Source organism: Lithobates pipiens, unplaced genomic scaffold (assembly GCF_037356315.1).
Source record: "Lithobates pipiens isolate NorthernLeopardFrog02 unplaced genomic scaffold, aLitPip1_a1.2 Scaffold_13, whole genome shotgun sequence".
NCBI classification, from domain to species: Eukaryota; Metazoa; Chordata; class Amphibia; order Anura; family Ranidae; genus Lithobates; species Lithobates pipiens.
In genome coordinates, this window is record NW_027507718.1 from 165,097,760 (window position 1) to 165,116,870 (window position 19,111).

The window sequence follows — 19,111 nt, forward strand, 5'->3', positions numbered from 1 at the left end:
CAGCCGCTGCAGCATGGCCAACGTTGAGTTCCACCTGGTGGGCATGTCACATATAAGGCGGTTCTTGGGCAGGTTCAACTCCTTTTGGAGCTCAGCCAGCCGAGCACAGGCATTAAATGATCGGCGGAAATGCACACAGACTTTCCTGGCCTGCTTCAGGACATCCTGTAAGCCGGGGTACCTGCCCAAGAATCGCTGCACCACCAGGTTAAGGACGTGAGCTACACAGGGCACATGGGTCAGTTGTCCCTGTCGGAGGGCGGAGAGGAGGTTGGTGCCATTGTCACAAACCACCATTCCTGGCTTAAGCTGGCGTGGCGTCAACCACCTCTCGGCCTGCCCATGCAGAGCTGACAAAACATCCGCCCCAGTGTGGCTCCTGTCCCCCAAACAAACCAGCGCAAGCACGGCATGGCATCGTTTTGCCTGCGTACTTGCGTAGCCCCTGGAACGCCTACGGAGCACCGCTGGTTCTGAGGACAGAGCACTGGAAAAGGCCATGGAGGAAGAAGAAGAGGAGGGGGTGGAGGAGAGAGGTGTGTCACAACCAATAGTAGCATTTTGGCGGCATGGTGGCAGAACAACCTCCAACACTACTGCACCTTGTCCTGCATCCTTCCCAGCTGCCAGAAGAGTGACCCAATGGGCCGTGAAAGACAGGTAACGTCCCTGTCCATGCCTGCTGGACCATGAGTCAGTGGTAATATGCACCTTACCGCTGACCGCCCTGTCCAGCGAGGCAAGGACATTGCCTTCCACATGCCGGTAGAGAGCCGGAATCACCTTCCGTGAGAAAAAGTGGCGTTTGGGGACCTGCCACTGAGGAACCGCACATTGTACAAACTCACGGAAGGGGGCCGAGTCTACCAACTGAAAAGGCAGCAGTTGAAGTGCTAGCAATTTAGCCAAGCTAGCATTCAACCGCTGGGCATGTGGATGGCTGGGAGTGAACTTCTTTCGCCGGTCCAGCAGCTGGGGCAGGGACATTTGCCTGCTATAATCGGACGTGGGTGTACCGCTAGCAGAGTTCCCGGAAGCACTTGGCTGTGACACACCTAATTCTACACCTTCATTCCTCTCAGAGCAGGTTTCAGAGAGGACTGAGATGCCAGCTGATGAGGAGCAAGGAGAGGTCCGCTTTGTTCTTTGATGTGGGTCTTTGAGGTACGCTTGCCAACGAGCTGCATGGCAGGTCAACATATGTCTGGTCAAGCATGTGGTACCCAAGCGGCTGATGTTTTGGCCACGCGAGATACGCTTGAGACATATGTTGCAAATAGCAGTGGTGCGATCTGATGCACTCGTCTCAAAAAAGGCCCACACCAAAGAACTTTTAGAATAACGCGCAGAGGCAGCGCCCTGCACAGGCGGAGCTCTGCGGTGTGATTCAGTCGGTGTGCTGCCCCTAAGCTGGCCCCCGGAGGGCATCCTGCCTCGTTGGACATGTGCCTCCTCCTCCTCCTCCTCCTCCTCTCTCCTACCAGGCACCCACGTGGAGTCAGTGCCCTCATCATCCCCTCCCTCTTCATCGCTGCAGCAAACCTGGCAGTATGCTGCAGCTTGTGGAACATGACTGCCAGATTGCTGTCCTTCTTGAGCATCCCCTCTCTCTGCGCTCACGCTACTGCCTTCCTCTAGCTGAGTGTCATCATCAGAGCCCACAAAACACTGGGCATCCTCCTGGAGCATGTACCCAACACTGTGCTCAAAGAGTTCAGGAGACTCCTCAGAAGGACGTGGTGGGTCTAGGGAAGGAGTCACTGATGATGACATTGAGAGGAGGGAAGACGATGCGTTGGCAGCTGCTTTGCTAGTACCCTGAGATTGGGTGAGAGAGGATGAGGAGGATGAAGAGGGCTTGGTCATCCACTCTACCAAGTCGTTGGCATGTTGCGGTTCAACATGTCCAGCTGCCGAAAAGAAGGACAAGCGTGTCCCATGGCCACGTGCTGATGACAATGCACCGCATCCACGACCAGCACTGTTGTCTCTAGACACAAAGCCTGCTTGCCCTCTTTTATCGGCTCGCGGCTGTCTGCCTCTCCTTACTGGCCTTCTAGACATGGTAATGGCCTGAAGGGAGTTGGGTAAAACAGCAGTGTAATGGAGTCACACAACACCCACTAAGCCCTGCAGATGGCTCTATTAGAGAACAGCAATAAACGGTAGATACAGGTGTATATTGTGCTGGAGTCACACAACACCCACTAACTCCTGCAGATGCCTTTATTATAGAACACCAGAGATAAAGGGGTATACTGTAATTGAGTCACACAACACCCACTAAGCCCTGCAGATGCCTCTATTAGAGAACAGCAATAAAGGGTAGATACAGGTGTATATTGTGCTGGAGGCACAAAAAACCCACTAACTCCTGCAGATGCCTTTTTTATAGAACACCAGAGATAAAGGGGTATATACAGATGTATACTGTGCTGTGCTGGAGGCACACACAACTTCCAATAACTCCTGCAGATGGCAAGTGGGCTCAAATAGAGAAGAGCTATGTAGGTGGATATAGTGGTGTGTACTGGGTACAGAGCACGCAGACAGCACGCACAAGCTCCTAACACTACTGACTGCAAGCTCTATTATAAAAGATAGATCACTAGCTATATAGGTGAGGTGAATATAGCGGTGTATACTGCGGTCAGGGCACACAGACAACAACCACTACACAACAGCAAGATCGAAAATCGGCCGAAAACGATCGGTGTGTACTGTGTTGAAGGTACACAGAACACCCACTAACTGCTTCAGACGCCAACACACTACACTAGGCCGCCGCGCTGGCGGCCTTATATAGTGTGGGGCGTGTACTACACAGCCTGAGCTATGATTGGCCACAGGCATCCTGCCTGTGGCCAATCATGGCTCTCCTCGCTGCTGGTGCTGTGATTGGCCAAGCATGCGGGGTCACAGTGCATGCTTGGCCAATCATGAGCCAGCAATGCACTGCGATGACTCAGTGCATTGTGGGCCGTGAGCGCCACACGAATTTGGCGCGAACGGCCCATAACGTTCGGAATTCGCCGAACGGGCCAACAGCCGATGTTCGAGTCGAACGTATGTTCGACTCGAACACGAAGCTTATCCCTACCTGCCAGATATTCCTGCAGTTCCTTTAATGTTGCTCCCTGACCACCAGTTTTCTTCTCATCTTTTCATCAATTTTGGAGAGATGTTTAGTTCTTGGTAATGTCACTGTTGTGCCATGTTTTCTCCACTTGATGATGACTGCATTTACTATGTACCATGGTATATCTAATGCCTTGAAAATTCTTTTGTACTCTTCTCCCGATACCTTTTAACAATGAGAACCCTCTAATGCTTTGGAAGCTCTCTGCGGACCATGGCATTTGCTGTAGGATGTGACTAAGAAAATGTCTGGAAAGACTTACTAGAACAGCTGAACTTTATTTGGGGGTTAATCAGAGGCACTTTAAATGAGGGCAGGTGTGTACTGACTCCTATTTAACATGAGTTTGAATGTGATTGCTTAATTCTGAACACAGCTACTGTACATCCCCAGTTTTAAGAGGGTGTGCAGACTTATGCAACCGCATTATTTTAGTTTCTTATTTTTACTTCCCCCCGCCTAAAAGATTTCAGATTGTTTTTCAATTGAGTTGTACAGTTCATAGGTCACTAAAAAGTTCTGAAATTATTTATCTTTGTCTCATTTTTTTACATAACAGAAACCTGATATTTTACCAGGGGTGTGTAGACTTTTTATATCCATTGTATCGGTTAATGATCTGTGTGATGGTGGTGCCCTATTATAATGTATATCCCATGTTTGTGGCATATCATAAATTCACATTGTTCAGGATTCTTCAAAATCAAAAATGTTTAAAAGGGTTGTAAAGACTCCAGGTTTTTCACCTTAATGCATTCTATGAATTAAGGTGAAAAACTTTATGTGCTGCAGCTGCCCTCAGAGCACACCCTTTTTCTTACCTGAACCGATCCGTTCCATCACTGTGCAGGAGCCCAGCGACTCCAGCCAATCCAATTCCAGTGACACAGGAGAAGGGGGCGAGGCCAAATCCTGCTGTCTGTATCAAACTCGGCAGCAGGACTCGGAAATGCGTCTGTACGGGTGCTCCCATGGAAAGCGTCTCTCCGTGGGGGCACTCGATGAAGAGGATGGGCCAGGAGCGCCACCAGGGCACCTCAGAACAAGAGGATTGGTGCTACTCTGTGCAAAACCCCTGCACAGAGCAGGTAAGTATAACATGTTTGTTATTTAAAAAAAAAAAAAACCTTTAAAATCACTTTAATGTAGTAAGTATTTATAAAATATATATACCGCATTTTTATTATTAGCATATTTCAGTTAAAGAACACAAAAATACTTACAAATTTAGAAGAGCTTTTCTTGGTACATATCCAACTGTAAGAAAAAAATATTGGCTTAGTAAAACATTTTTCTAATAAATGTGTACACATTATTAAAATCTTCAGATGTATAAACAATGTTAACTTACATTTTCCTTCACAGCTTCGGCAAATTATTTTATTTGCATCGGTAAGCTGAATCACGTCCAATATTTCTCCTCTTGTATATGTTAGATCCTTATGCCCTGGTTTTTGAATTTTGGCATTAGGGTCAACCATCATTCGTGTTAGTACTTTTATTTCTCCATGGAACTGTGAAACAGAGGAAAATACCAATATATATATGCACATGACTGATTATATTCATATGATTGGCCAAGAATGACAGGTTCAGAATAAATGTTCTAGCTATCATGCTGCCTGTTTCTATCTCCCTACAGCCCACTGCCTCTCTCTCATCACCAACATAAGTGTCAGTTGTTGGACAGCAGGGTCTGTTCTGACAACAATGCCCCCTCTGCTCTCACTGGCCAACAGCGGAGGGCATCCTCTTTGCCAGGCAACAGCTTTATGCTGCCTCCTCTGCTCCAACAAATGTCATGTGGATGGATCATTCATCATGGCTAAATTTTTAACATATGAACACTTGAGTTGGCATGCATGGTTCAGCACCCTGGGTTCAAACTTCTCAATCACATCCTGCTCATGCTGTGCTTTGACCATTAAACCTAAACCTAAGATCTCCTTGCCAGATAATTTCAGGAGTAATCCCTGGGATTTTTCTAATTTAAAAAACTTTTAACCTCAGTTGTCAAATTTCAAACAACAGCAAGGTAAGATAACAATATTATTACTCAAAGGAAATTCAATGTCCTGGGCCTTTAGTTTACCATCCTCTGACCCTGTGCCAGCCTCTATAAATGTGTTCTTTAATTCTTTAGGTCTCCTCAAAGATAACTCAGACCATCCCTACATGGCAGAAGCTAATCCCAGTGCTATAAGTTTTGAAGATGGACCCAGGGCACTGGCTGGAATTATTCAGTACTTTGTAGCAAGTTTAGAGTGGGCTCTATGATGCTATCAAGCACACCCAGGTTAACCATTCCATACCTGGAGGAACCTTTTTGGCAATCCAGTCTGTGTCTTTGTGAGTGCCACTTTGAAAGGGCACTCACTTTTCCACCCAAGAAAAAAATGGGAAAAGAACTGCAGCTTTTGCCTTTATTGTGGTGCCAACAGTCATTTCGTGAGTAGTTGCCCAAATAAATCAGGGAATACTAAGGCTTAGTAGTACAGGAGCAGCTCTGCTAAACCATATCCTTCATCCTTTGCATTTTGTGCACACATGAACTTCTTTCTAGACTCTTAAGCACAATGGAGTAGATTTGTTAAAGGCACATAGGCTGTTTTAAGACAACTAGTGGGTGATATGGCGCCAGTTGGGAAGGTGAGGTTTAATTGTGTTGCCTGGTTCTTTTCTTGGTGGGCTTTCAGAGGGTCTGATTCACTGGTTGTGTGTTATAAAAGGGAAAGTGGTCCATACCCAAGGGGCTGTGAGCTATTAAAAGTCTAAAGTTGCCACTGTTACCATTACCAGATCCTGTCTTGCTGAATATGCTGAGTCTGGGATGACAAATCATTTATGTCTGCCCTCAGGACCTTGCCTTAGCTTTCAGGTACTGAGACCTGCAGTCTGCTCTGAAGATGCCAATCCTGGACACTACCACCATGGACTCTGCCAAAGATGGACTCCAGGAGTTAGGGTCTAGGGATGTTAAGAAAAGACTGAACTTTATGTTGAACTGCCATGTTAACTTATTCTTCAGTAAATCTTTTGAAACTTTGCCTTTGCGTGGTCTAGAGTTACTAAAGGGGTGTAATGCAAGTAACCTGCACATATAGTCTACAGCTCAGGCCACTAAGCACATTGAGGTATGAAGATAATGGTACAAGAGTTAAAACAGTGGTTACTGAGGGTAACAAAAGTTTCCCCAGCAGCCTGTAAGCATGTATATGTATGTGTCAGATGGGAGAGGAAGAGTTAAGCGTTATGCACGCAATGAGTCAGTGTAAGGTGCATAGCGGGGCTCCATATCATTACTGGGGGTAAGGTAGCTGTGATACGCTGGACAGTTGGGGGTGCAAAGGGTTCTGTGCGTCCCTTCTAATTCTACAAGTTACTGTGATAGTGTTTACTTTTCAAGGGAATGTTCACTTTGCATGGGAATTTTCCCTGAGCTGTGCTGACTTCCATTATTCAATTTGCATGTTGTTGGGTGTTCTTTGCAAAGTGCTTTTTTACCTAACTCACTAAGCTAAGGGAAAATTCACTTGGGAAGCTAAAAGTCTTGTGCATGGCCTATTTGCCTCAATATCTCTGCCTGTAATGCCTGTAATTTTATCAATGAAATTCTAGCCTCTTATGTATCAGCTTACTCTTGTTCTCTTTGTCTACGCATTCTCCCATTATTACCATCAACAAGTACTTGCTAGCCCATGCTAGTATTCAGGTCATCCATCAGAAGTGTTTGGGCCCATTACACAGCTTTAGTCCCGGGCTCCCCGAGCCAGACCACAAACATTCCCTAGGGCTTGCCCACGGGCCATCCCACGGAATTCACACACTGGCCACCTCACCTGTACGCACTCAGCCCCCCACTCAATCCTGTATATATGCCAGTCCCCTCGGACCTGTATATATGTCAGCACCACCCCCTTCACAGACACCTGTGTATATATAGGTTAGCCCCCACCTGTATATATATGTCAGCCCCCTCACATCTGTGTATATGTCAGCCCCACACATACACACATCTGTAAACACCCAGCTTCTGGCCCCTCCCTGTACATAAGTACATAAACAGCACCCCTCCCTTTCCTTCCCAGCCCCTACTTATAAAGGTCTTCCTACCTAGTCCCAGCTCGTTTTCACAAAGTTGACATGTTGCTGACACAGAGGAGCACAGTACAGGCAGCTCAGACGAGGGGTGTACATGCACATAGTAGCCAGAGGTGGCAGTAAAGAGCTTGATGTCTGAGCTCAATAACACAGAGCAGCAGAAGCTGCAAGATCGTTTCTGTACTGCACAAAACAGCTCCCCTTTACCCGTCCTGCCTTCTTCTGCCCGGGTGGGCCCCTTACAGTTGTATCGACTGCCCCCCCCCCCCCCAATGGCGGCCCTGCTAGTATTACTATGTTTTACCCAAGAAGCAGATATAATTTTGCCTCATTTGCTCTCCATCCTAACTCTGATCCTGGGATATCCATGGCTAAGTGCCCACAACTCTTTATTGGGTTATTCAGTAGATCATGGCTTGGAGACACTCTTGTAGTGACGGATGTCTATATTAGCCAGTTGTCCTAGTCTCATTAGCTGCCAAATTACTCCCTGAATGCTACTGAAAATACTGTGATGTCTTCTGTGCCAAATCTGCCTCTAAGCTAACCCTCATTGGTCCCATGATTGCCCTATCAACTTAGTTCCAGGTACCATACTGTCCAAGGGACAGGTTTACTCCCTGCTCTACAAGACTCTGGTCCGGCTGCACCTAGAGTATGCTGTCCAGTTCTGGACACCAGTCCTCAGGAAGGATGTACTGGAAATGGAGTGAATACAAAGAAGGGCAACAAAGCTAATAAAGGGTCTGGAGGATATTAGTTATGAAGAAAGGTTATGAGCACTGAATGAGCTCTAGATAAGAGACACTTGAGAGGGGATATGATTTAAATTGATTTCAATATACAAATACCGTACTGGTGACACCACAATAGGGATACAACTTTTTTGCATAAGGGAGTTTAATAAGACACGTGGCCACTCATTGAAATTAGAAGAAGAGAGGTTTAACCATAAACTACGTAGAGGGTTCTTTACTGTAAGAGCGGCCAGGATGTGGAATTCCCTTCCACAGGTCTCAGCGGGGGCATCGATAGTTTCAAAAAAACTATTAGATAAGCACCTGAACAACCAAAATATACAGGGTAATACTGGCTTATAACAACACACATAGGTTGGACTTGATGGGCTTGTGTCTTTTTTCAACCTCACCTACTATGTAACTATGTAATACTGGTGGACACCAATAAGCACCCCATACCCCCTTCATTACCTCTTATTAGTGCCCACCAGTGTTATAGAAGGAGTCCTTTCAGTTATCCAATAAAGAGGAGTTTGTCTCCCATGGTTGAGACCTGGGATCTTTCATTCTATTACTAGTGTAGGACCCACTGATAATGGGTTACTTTGATGCAGTAAGTGGGCTTAGCACTATATGACCATATAGTGTGACTAAATCCTCATATTTTATGACAATGTTCAGGTGTTTTTAAATAGCCCTGCAGAATTTAAATGTAATTTTGTATGTGTGTGCTGTAATCTATTTTGTACTATACAGGCAGGGGTGGGACTAGACTATCTTTCGCCCTAGGCAGGAGCAGCTACTTGCTCCCCCCCCCCCCCACTAAAAAAAAGTGACAAGTAGGGGCATCCTGCCCTAGGGAGGAGTCCCTGTGTCCAGTATGACATATATATCAAGTATAAAATATATAATACACTACCAATGATACTATCTACCACATACACACCCAGCAAACATTAGACATGATACATTCAGAGGGTAGTAGTAGGGGCAATAGAAGCGGATTTGTGTCCTGGCAGATGGGACACACTGGGGCTCTGGGTAGTTCTCCAGCAGGTGGATGGATGTGACATTGCCTGTGTGAGGTGTACCAGCCATCTGAGATGGGGGAGCACACACCGTCATGTCACTGGCAGCTCTAGTCACCTAGCACCACACCACCGAGGTCAACGAGGTGGCCAGCCTGCCCTGGAAGTGATTTGTCAGGCAGAACAGCACTTCCAGGAAGCGTCAGTGAGCTAGGCAGAGAAGGTGTGCGGACGCAGCTGAGCTGTGTACCAATGAGGGGATCTCCACACGTCCTCCTCACATGTCAAGTTGCTACTTACCACCTCCACAGCCCCCCTGCTGGACATCCACCGTGGCTGCTGCTTTCTCTATATTGTCCAGCAGTCAGTCAGCACCCCGGCCATGTGAAGGGTGGCGGCCTTCAGCTCCTCATGTTCCCAGGCCAGGGTTGAAGGGAAACAAGTGGCCATGGCTATACCCTAGGTGGCAGTGCACCCTAGGCAGCTGCCTAGTTCAACTAGCAGTAGTGCCGACCCTGCATACAGATGTAATGTCCATGTATTGTACCTAATTAATTATTAATGCTGAGACCCAAACTCTGAACAGAACAGGAGAGTGCTCAAGCCAGCTGGAGTAGGATGTGAAGTAAGTTCCCCTCTTCATCTTTTGATAACTTACCCTTTGCAGTGCAGGGGAGCCCACTGCAGGGGAAGATATTTTTTTTTTTCAGTCACGACCCTGACCAACCACTTGCACAGCTATTTAGAACGCAGCGGTGTCCCCAAACTTCAGGCGGCGGATCTTCTTTCCCTCAATGCACCTATCACAGTAGAGGAATTGACAGCCACCATTAAGACCCTGCCCACACATAAATTCCCCAGCCCAGATGACCTCTCTTATGAATATTACAAATCCTTCCTCCCCATTCTCCTACCACATATGTGTAAACTGTTCAATGCCTTTCTCCAGCTGACCTCTATTCCCTCAGACATGCAAAGATTATTTCTCACGTTGATCCCCAAACCCGACAAAGATCCTTCCTTATGCGCTAGCTACAGGCCAATTGCACTCTTAAATTCTGACCTAAAAATCTTCACTAAGCTCCTCTCGATGCATCTAAACCTGATACTGTCCCCTCCTTGATACATAAGGATCAGGTTGGCTTTGTCCGCCTCCGTCAAGTAGGAGATAACATGAGAGGGATTATTGACCTAATAGATGTGGCAATCAGGGACGGCCTAGAAATCTTAGCTCTTGGGTTGGACACAAAAAAGGCCTTCGACTGCCTTAGCTGGCATTTCCTGTTCACCACGTTGAAACACATGGGGTTTTGGGGTTCCTTGCTATGGGCTATTCAGCACCTATACACTAGGTGTCCCAGGTTAAGACCCCTTTTGCCCTGTCCCCTGCCTTCCCAATAGCGAACGGAACCCACCAGAGGTGCCATTCTCACCACTATTGTTCGCGCTGTGTGTGGAGCTCCTGGCGGCATCCATCCGTAAAAATCGGGACATGCGGGGAAGGGAGTTCAAATTACCACTTTTTGGAGACGACATCATACTCACCCTGACCCAACCTAGAACTTCACTTCCCAACTTACAAGCTGAACTCGATCTTTATAAATCCCTCTCTGGCTATAAAATAAATGCAACTAAATCGGATGCTCTCTATCAATGTCTCAGCAGCAAAGGTAGAACCCCTGCAGCAATGCTTCCCCTATCACTGGAAGACGACAGCTCTGAAATACTTGGGGGGGTCCAGATCACCCCGTCTTACTCTACCTTGTACCAAGCCAATTTTCCTCCCCTGTTCCGGTCCATAAGGGACCTCTGGCAGACCGAGGGGAGTGGTGGTGGTGGTGTGGCCATTAGGTCCCATTCTTGGAGGTGGGAGACAGGGATCTCCGTGGTGTCACAGGAAATGTCCAAGTCCTCAGGGTAGCGTAACACCACTGATTTTCCTTGCCGATGGGCTGTAAGGCTGAAGGGGAAACCCCAATGGTAGACTATGTCATTTTCCTTTAGCAAAAGGAGGAGGAGTAGGAGGGTTGGAGAAGTCTATGTTTCTGTAAGGTGATGGTCTGGGTATAGTTGTATCTGCACATTGCCAAAGACCACCTTCCTGATAGTGCAGGCTTCTCGCATGATGTCCTCTTTTAGGGGGTAGGAGTGGATCCTGCATATGATATCACAGGTCTGGAAGCAGGACCCTTGGGACGCAGGGCACGGTGTGCACGGCCCATCTCCAAAGGTACATTCGGGGGTTCCCCCAGGAGGTTGTTGAATAGGGTTTGCAGGATGTTGTGCAAGTCTTCAGGTGCCTCTGATTCAGGTAGGCCTCTAACACGAATGTTGTTTCTGCACTCCCTATTGTCCAGATCCTCGATATGGCGCTGCATGTCTCTGAGCATCATACGATGGTCAGCTCCTTGTATTTGAGTGCGGTGGACTGTATTTCCTCCTCCGCCATTTCCACTCTAACCAAGAGGTGTTTAAAATTAGCGTGAAGTACTTGGATTTCAGCTCGGCAGACTTAACCTCCTCAATAAGTAGTAGGACTACTTTATCATTTTAATGTTACATTGCGCAGCGTACAAGAAAAAAAGGGCTAAAATTAGCCCATATGTCATACCAGATTTAAACATGTGCCGAACAAGAATAGTATTTTAAAAAGTCATGAAGATTGTTAAGACTCAACATTTGTAATCTATAAATCCAAAATAATTATAAAAAAAAAGAAAAGTCTACTTTTTTCTTGGGAAGCCCAGGCACAACGTACAGCCTTTCAAAGCTGTGGCATGCTGTGCTCAGATATATGAAACGTGAATATAGCAAACAGACATGCTATGGGAAGCTGTATGCTGCACTTGGGCTACCTGGTAGGGGAAAGACACGGGCATTTACATGAATGTGCTTAACTGCCCATGGGCAAGGGGCCTTAAAGGAGAAGTTCATACATCGTACGGACCTAACAGCGGGGGTTTTACACACATTGCTTTGTAAATCTGATAAGCAGACTCCTGCCGTCAGATGGAAGCAGCCACCCAATTGCTTCCACACACCCCCAGTAATGGCGCCCCCTACCCCCACCATGTATCCTGGGCTCCGCTAAGCCCATCTGCAGGTCCGGAACAAATAAATCGGATGCTGCTGGGTAGAGGGGAGGGAACAGAGGGCACTCAAGCCCACTCTCCTCCCCTCTTTGCTGCTGATCTGAAAAGCAGCATGTTTGATGTCACTCCTGGGTCTGCCGCTTGATGTCCCCAGCCAGCATACCCTAGAAAGAATGCAATACAATGAGATTTGCAATGCATTACATTACATTCAATGAAGCACAGGGGAGACATCCAGGGTCATTTAAGAGAACCTGTCACCAAAAAAACTTTTCGTCCCCTATGTGATGAAAAAACTTTTATAAAATATTAAACGGTAACTCCATTTTTGTGAGAAAGAAAATTTGCAAAAAAAATAAATAAAAATAGTGTATACAATTGCGACACAAGTCATATTGTAATTGAATGCTATTTACATTAACCTTTCCTTTTCAATCTGCAGCGCTGTAATTTTCTGTAAAATGCAATATGGCTACCTGGAGACATGAATACGCAGATGGTGTACAGAATAACACCCCCCCCCCCCCCCCCCAGAAATGTAATTTCCTGCTTGTGTGATTGGCTTACTGATTTTCCCAGAAGTCTGCACTAATATACAAATCAGATTTTGAGCATCCCCTGCAACAAAAATGTAATCTTTGGTGAGATACTCTCAAAGGGAAATCACATCTAAAAGGGATGCAGACCCTGCAGGTTTTCTCATTAGACCCCTGCAGGTGCAATAGCTGCAATCTGTGGCAATCTGCAAATGGAGCCACGACACGTGGCAAGTGACAATCTGCAAATGGTGGCAGGTGACGTGGCAAGTAGCAATCTGCAAATGGTGGCAAGAGATGTGGAAAGTGACAGTCTGCAAATGGTGGCAGGAGACGTGGAAAGTGACAATCTGCAAATGGTGGTAGGAGACGTGGCAGGTGACAATCTGCAAATGGTGACAGGAGACGTGGCAAATGGCAATCTGCAAATGGTGGCAGGTGACGTGGTAAGAGACAATCCACATCTGCTTCCAGGTGAAAGTGGCAAGTGACAATCCACATCTGGTGGCAGGCGATATGGCGAGTGACAATCCACATTTAGTGACAGGTGACAGTGGCAAGTAACACGCTGCATCTGGTGACAGTGGCAAGTGGCACACTGCATCTGGTGACAGGAGATGTGGCAAGTGACACGCCCAGGGCTCCAACTAATTCTGCAGTATGGTGAGTTCAACCACTTCATTATATATTAGAATGTAGCAATAGAAATAATGTACTTCAATCACCCTGACATCATATCAACCATGGTGCAATGAAGATAGAAGCACCAACACCAGCCATCGCCCCTGAAAAATTACTTACCACTGCCCCTCCTTCCCCCCTCAAAAAGGTTGGTGACTGCAGCTATGGGCTCTAGCCCCAGATCTTTTGAAGACCTAGCAACGCCCCTGGTCAACACCTTTGTCTGCACTGATGTTCTTTGCACAGAGAAGAAAGGACTGTATTGCTGTTTTTGCACAGTCTATTTGCACTTTGCACAGGAAGACATTTGCTGGTTTTGCACAGTTTACTTTGCATATTTGCACAGCTAATTTTTGCACAGAATTTTGTATATAGAAGAATTATTGCAGTGTTTTAATATATACTAATTGGATTTTGCACCTTGCACTTTGAAAACTGTCACTTTATTATTCACCATGGATAGCGTTTGCATTATTAATGTCTTTTTGTTTATTCACTCATTTGCATGTGTGCTGCTACCTTTAGCAGCACATTGTTCTTTTATTTGGTTTTCATTTGAACAACACAGCACCAACCCCCATTTTCTTTAATACATAAGACATAACACAGGGTTCAAATCCAAAGTTAACGTTCAAGTGTTCTTCGAACAAAAAAAAAAAAAGTATAAAAATCTGTAAAAAAAACAAGAATTTTTTTTTAGAGGCGACAGAGCCTCAAAACTATAGAGAGTGACACTGAATTATTATCCATTTCCAGCTGCTAAGCCGTATGGCTGTCAGTCTGTTATGGTGTATAGAGAGATACAGTGTAAGGGGGACTTCTTCAGCTAAAGAGAAGAAGGGTGAGAATGTTGTAGAGAGAAAGTAATGTAAGGAGAAAAATTAGATACGGTGGTCTCAGAGCGCAATGTTTCTAAAAGTATCATAGCATCAGTAGTGTTTGGTCAAAGCGTGATAAGTGAGCATAGGATATCCAAAGTTGCCAGACTCGGAGAAACTGGTCGTGGGAATCAGAAAGTTCAGCTGTTAACTTTTCATTGGCCATAATATTGTTCATGCAATGTTTTACAGCTATCTAAACTGAGTGCAGAAGGTTTCCATGCTTTCGCTATAGGTAATTTAGTTGCGACAAAGAGGTGCGTTGCCAGCATACATTCTACTCATAATAAGGATTCCATAGATTTGAATAGAAGAGCTTCATAGGGGCTCCTCTTTACATTTGAGTGAAGTAAAAAGTACGTAAACCCGGATCCAAAGTCTAGTCGCCCTGGGGTTAGAACCATCAGATATGAGACATCGTCCCCGGCTGGGAACATATGCGAAAACAGGTTTGGCGAATATTGGGGAATTATTCATGCCATGCGTGCAGGCATATAATACCATTGATAAATTACCTTATAGGCATTTTCTAGAGTGAATATCTTTCTGGAGCTCTTAGAAGCAACTTGGAGCATATTCTGCCAATCTGCCGGTTCCAGCTCCACCGATAGTTCACGTTCCCACTGTTGTTGGAAAGGGCGCATTGGAGGTTTCCTAGAGGATATAATTATAGAGTATATCAAGGAGATAATACCTATGGAATGCGGGTACAACCTACAAATGCTCTCCAAGGCTGAAAGAAGGTAAGGTGTCGTGTGATGGCGTTGAAAATATCGACAATGTTCCCACAGCGGTAGTTCCTGTGAGGAACAAAGGATGTCAAAGGTTATGAAGGTTATGATTCTAACTGGGGTTAGTAAAGAGTGAACGTCTGAAAACCTGTTATCTGTCCACCATCCAAACTGGGCAGGATTGTCCATGTGAAGGGGAAATAAAGGGCAATTTAAGAAGCGTAAGAGAGGTAGATGTGGTGAGATCAGACCTGCTGAGTATTTAATTGAATCCCAAAGGCAGAGCGTGTGGGACAAATAAGGGCTTATATATTTTGGGCAGGAGGAAGCCAAGGCAAGGAAGACAATGGTATAGGGTGTGAATCTATCAAGTCTATGGTGGCCCATAAGGGAAGGTGGTGGGTCTTATGCATGTAGGAGATAGACACTAGATTAGCTGCAATGTAATAAGCATGGAGATTGGGAACTGAGAGGCTACCATTTATCCTGTGAATAAATAGGATTTGTTTATTGACATGTGAAGGGGAAGAACCCCAAATAAATTGTACTAATGTCGGATCGGAGTATGCGTAGAGGTACATGAATCGGTAGGACCTGGAAGGTATATAGTAGTTTTGGTAGATAGGTCATCCGAACTGCATTAATCCTGCCAAACCAAGATAGTGGAAGGTGATTGCAGGACAATAGTAGGTTTGATAGTGTTTTGAATAGAGGTGGAAAATTAGCTTGATAAAGCCCTTCATATGTGGGGGTTAGCCAAATCCCCAAACATGGGAAGGATTGCCCCAAGGCATCTTGAGTCTGCAATGTAAGGGACACTGACAGCACCCTAGATTTGACAGGATTAACATAAAGCCCGGAGAGATAAGTAAAATAATTTAGAGCCTCCACAAGTTGGGTAAAGAGAGGCGAAGGGAAGTCAGAGACAGTAAAATGTCATCTGCAAACAAGGAGATCTTATGGGCGGTTCCTGCAACATCCACTCTTCTCACATCTGGACTGCTGCAAATTGCCTCCGCCAGAGGCTCCATGGCTAGGATAAACAACAGCGGTGAAAGAGGGCAGACCTGCCTAGTGCCCCTGTATATTGGGAAGATGGAGGACTCAAATCCGTGGTACCTAATTTTAGCTTTAGGTGTACTATATAAAGCCGCCATCCACTGCATTAAAAAAGGGCCAAAACCATAATGACAGAGGACCGCAGTCAAGTAAGGCTATGAGAGAGTGTCAAAGGCTATATAATGCCAAAACATCATCTCTAAAGATCTGCCTTTAGCTATGTGGAGTAGTTGCAGAATTCGATGGATGGCACCTCCTGCTTGGCGTTTCAGGACAAAGCCCAACTGTTTTTTTTTTGATGAGACGAGCTAGAAAAGAATTCAACCTGTTTGCCAGAATTTTTGTGAAGATTTTCAGATCTATATTGAACAAGGACATTGGTCGATAGTTTGCCCAAGTGTGTAGGTCATTATCTCGTTTGGGGATCATGACAATGTTTGCAGTCAGGAGGGAAGAAGGAAAGGTATCTCCCCCTTGAACCGCATTATACAAGGTTGCTAAGGTGTGGTGGTGATGACTCTTGCAAACTTTTTATAAAAGAGAGCAGAGTAGCCGTCAGAGACAGGTCTTTTGCCTAATTTTAGGTCCTTGATGCACTGTAGGATTTTCGATTCTGAAAAAGGATTATCTGTAAGTTTTCTGTGGGCCGGGGAGGGTTTTTGGAGATATAAGTCTTCTAAGAAATTAGCTGTCTTGGTCACTTGCCTGGGCAGATGAAGCATACAGAGAGTTGAGACAATAACGGAATTCCTCCAACACCTGAACAGGGTTGCTAGTGAAAACATTATATTGAGTTCTCAAGGTGATAGGAGAATGTTTTAGGGCGAAGGTTCGAAGAAGCCTTGCCAACATGGTATCAGGCTTATTAGCCCTGGCTTACCAGTTTTGCAGAGTCCATGAAGTGTCCGTTCCGCCAAATCCATCAGGCAAAGATCTAGTTCAATACAAGCTCGATCTACTAGCTTCCAGTTGGTGTTTTTGTAAACGTTCTCTCTTATGTCTCGCTGCTATTTGTATAATATGGCCTCGTAGGACCGACTTGTAAGCCTCCCATAGGGTAACAGGAGATGAAACTGACCCTGTATTGAGCTCAAAATAATCCTCAGATTTTTGCAGGAGGATAGTTTGTATCTCCTTAATAGACAGTAATGAGTCATTCATGACCCATGGGGAGTGTTGTGGTCTGCAAAGTAAAGACCGACAGGTGACTATAACTGGGTCGTGATTTGTCCATGGCATAGTTAAAATGTCCACTAAGAGCACTAGGAGAAGGTGTTTACATTGCATAAAAACATGGTCAATTCTGGATTGAGACTGATGAGGATGAGAGTATTGCGTAAAGTCTTTTCCTAAAGGATGTTGTTCCCTCCAGAGACCAACCAAATCATGATCACCAAGAGCTTGTTGGAATCTTTTTGCAGCCGCAGATGGGGCGGCAGCATCAGCTGGGTATTTATCTAGTTTGGGGTTCAAAACCAAATAAGAGTCTCCAGCCAGCAACAACATATCAGCCCATTGGGCTGCCAAGAGTGAGCAAACATGGGGAAGGAAAGGGCCCGGGTTTATATTAGGTGCATAATATGTCAAAATTGTGACTTCGGTATCCTGAAGCAGACCTTGAAGCAGTTAGGGTTAGGGTCAACAATTTGTTTTTTGCAAGTGAAAGGGGTGGTTTTGTGAAAGGCAAGTAGGATCTCTCATTGTTTGGTAGGGCCATTTGCCTGAGACACAAGAGGGTAGCAAGCATCATAGTATTTGGGATGAGAAGTAGCTGATATGTGAGTTTCCCGCAAGCAGGCAACGTGAACCTTGTGTTTCCTAAGATAGCAAAATACTTTGACTCGCTTCTGCAGTGAGCTCAGGCCCTGGACGTTAATAGATAACCAGTTAAGCACCTTCATAAGTGGAAAGGATTAGTTATACTTACTTTACCCTCTGAGATCAGGAAAAAAGAGGGAGGTAAGGTGAAGAGAGAAGTTAAAATTATTTTTTAAGCATGTGTTCAAATGTAGCAGGGAGCTGGCTATCTTACTGCAGTATCAGAAGACACTCTGCAACATTGCTGCTATGAGACTGTTTCCCTCCAGACTGCTGGGAGAGTATATAAAAAGGCTGGTTGAGGCCTAGATCACTCTCTTAGGACCTAGCGTGGATCTGTATGCATGGATTCTGTTATAGTGTGAGCAGCAGTTGAGTCGCTGCCTGCACTAGCAGAATTATAGGATATCTGGAGTCTCATCTGTGAACAGCTCCCCTTAGCTATCCGGTGCCAGGTGCCAGGAGGCCATTTCTATCCCAATCATCCTGCAGTGGTATCAGATTCAGGTGAGCCGTGGCATGGTGCAGCAGAAGCCACATGTCCTTCCCTGAGCCACGTTCCTGAGTGACCATCATCATCACCATCTCTTGCTGCAGTGTGGTGAGCGGGCAACAACTGTGAGGGGTTAGCTCGGCAGCGGGTGTGTGTGACCCCCTGGATGGGTTCACAACACAAAATCAGGCACAGCAGACAGCGTTGTAGGTGCAAAAAACAAAAGATGCAGTTTATTTATGCTACATGCAGTGATACATATAACAGCCAAACAAAAATAAAACATGAAAATAAATCCTGGTCAGCTTGACCTCTAACTACACACTTAGATTCCCTGTCTAACAACTGAGTGCAGCCTTGTGCTGCACAAGTCCCTGTCTCTGTTGTAGAGGTTTGCCACACAGGCGTTAACTCACCGCACAGAACAGATATCACACTCCCCAGTCTATACAACACAAAACTGGTTCCAGGATGGTGCATCTCCCTAAGCATGCTGGGGTTTTTTGTAGAGGTCTTAATGAGCCCACTTACTTCAGCTGGGCTCATTAACTCTTCCCCTCTAGTTGTACAAGTCTGCATAAAGCCTGAATCTAGGGCACACATATTTCCCATCCTGGATACAACCAGGTGACTTTACCTGCGTGCTGCCACACAGCCCAATCTTATAGACACTGTATATAGACACCATTGTCTCCGACACTCCGTATCATCTTTAGTTCCAAGGATCTAGACCAAACATCATAGACACTATATACAGACATCTTTGCTTTACATTGCTCTGCTGTTGCTTGTATTTCCACAAAAAGTAACATCTT

General features: G+C 45.6%; 1 protein-coding gene across 1 annotated transcript in view; it reads right to left on the minus strand.

Moving 5' to 3' along the window:
* LOC143974426 (FYN-binding protein 1-like) overlaps positions 1 to 19,111 on the minus strand; it is a 449,689-nt gene that overhangs the window by 196,521 nt on the left and 234,057 nt on the right. Inside the window, exons 7-8 of the mRNA XM_077475803.1 lie at positions 4,491 to 4,653; positions 4,363 to 4,396 (exon numbers count right to left, since the gene is read on the minus strand). Of these exons, the coding sequence (XP_077331929.1) occupies positions 4,363 to 4,396; positions 4,491 to 4,653 (197 nt within the window). The remainder of the gene's footprint in view (positions 1 to 4,362; positions 4,397 to 4,490; positions 4,654 to 19,111) is intronic.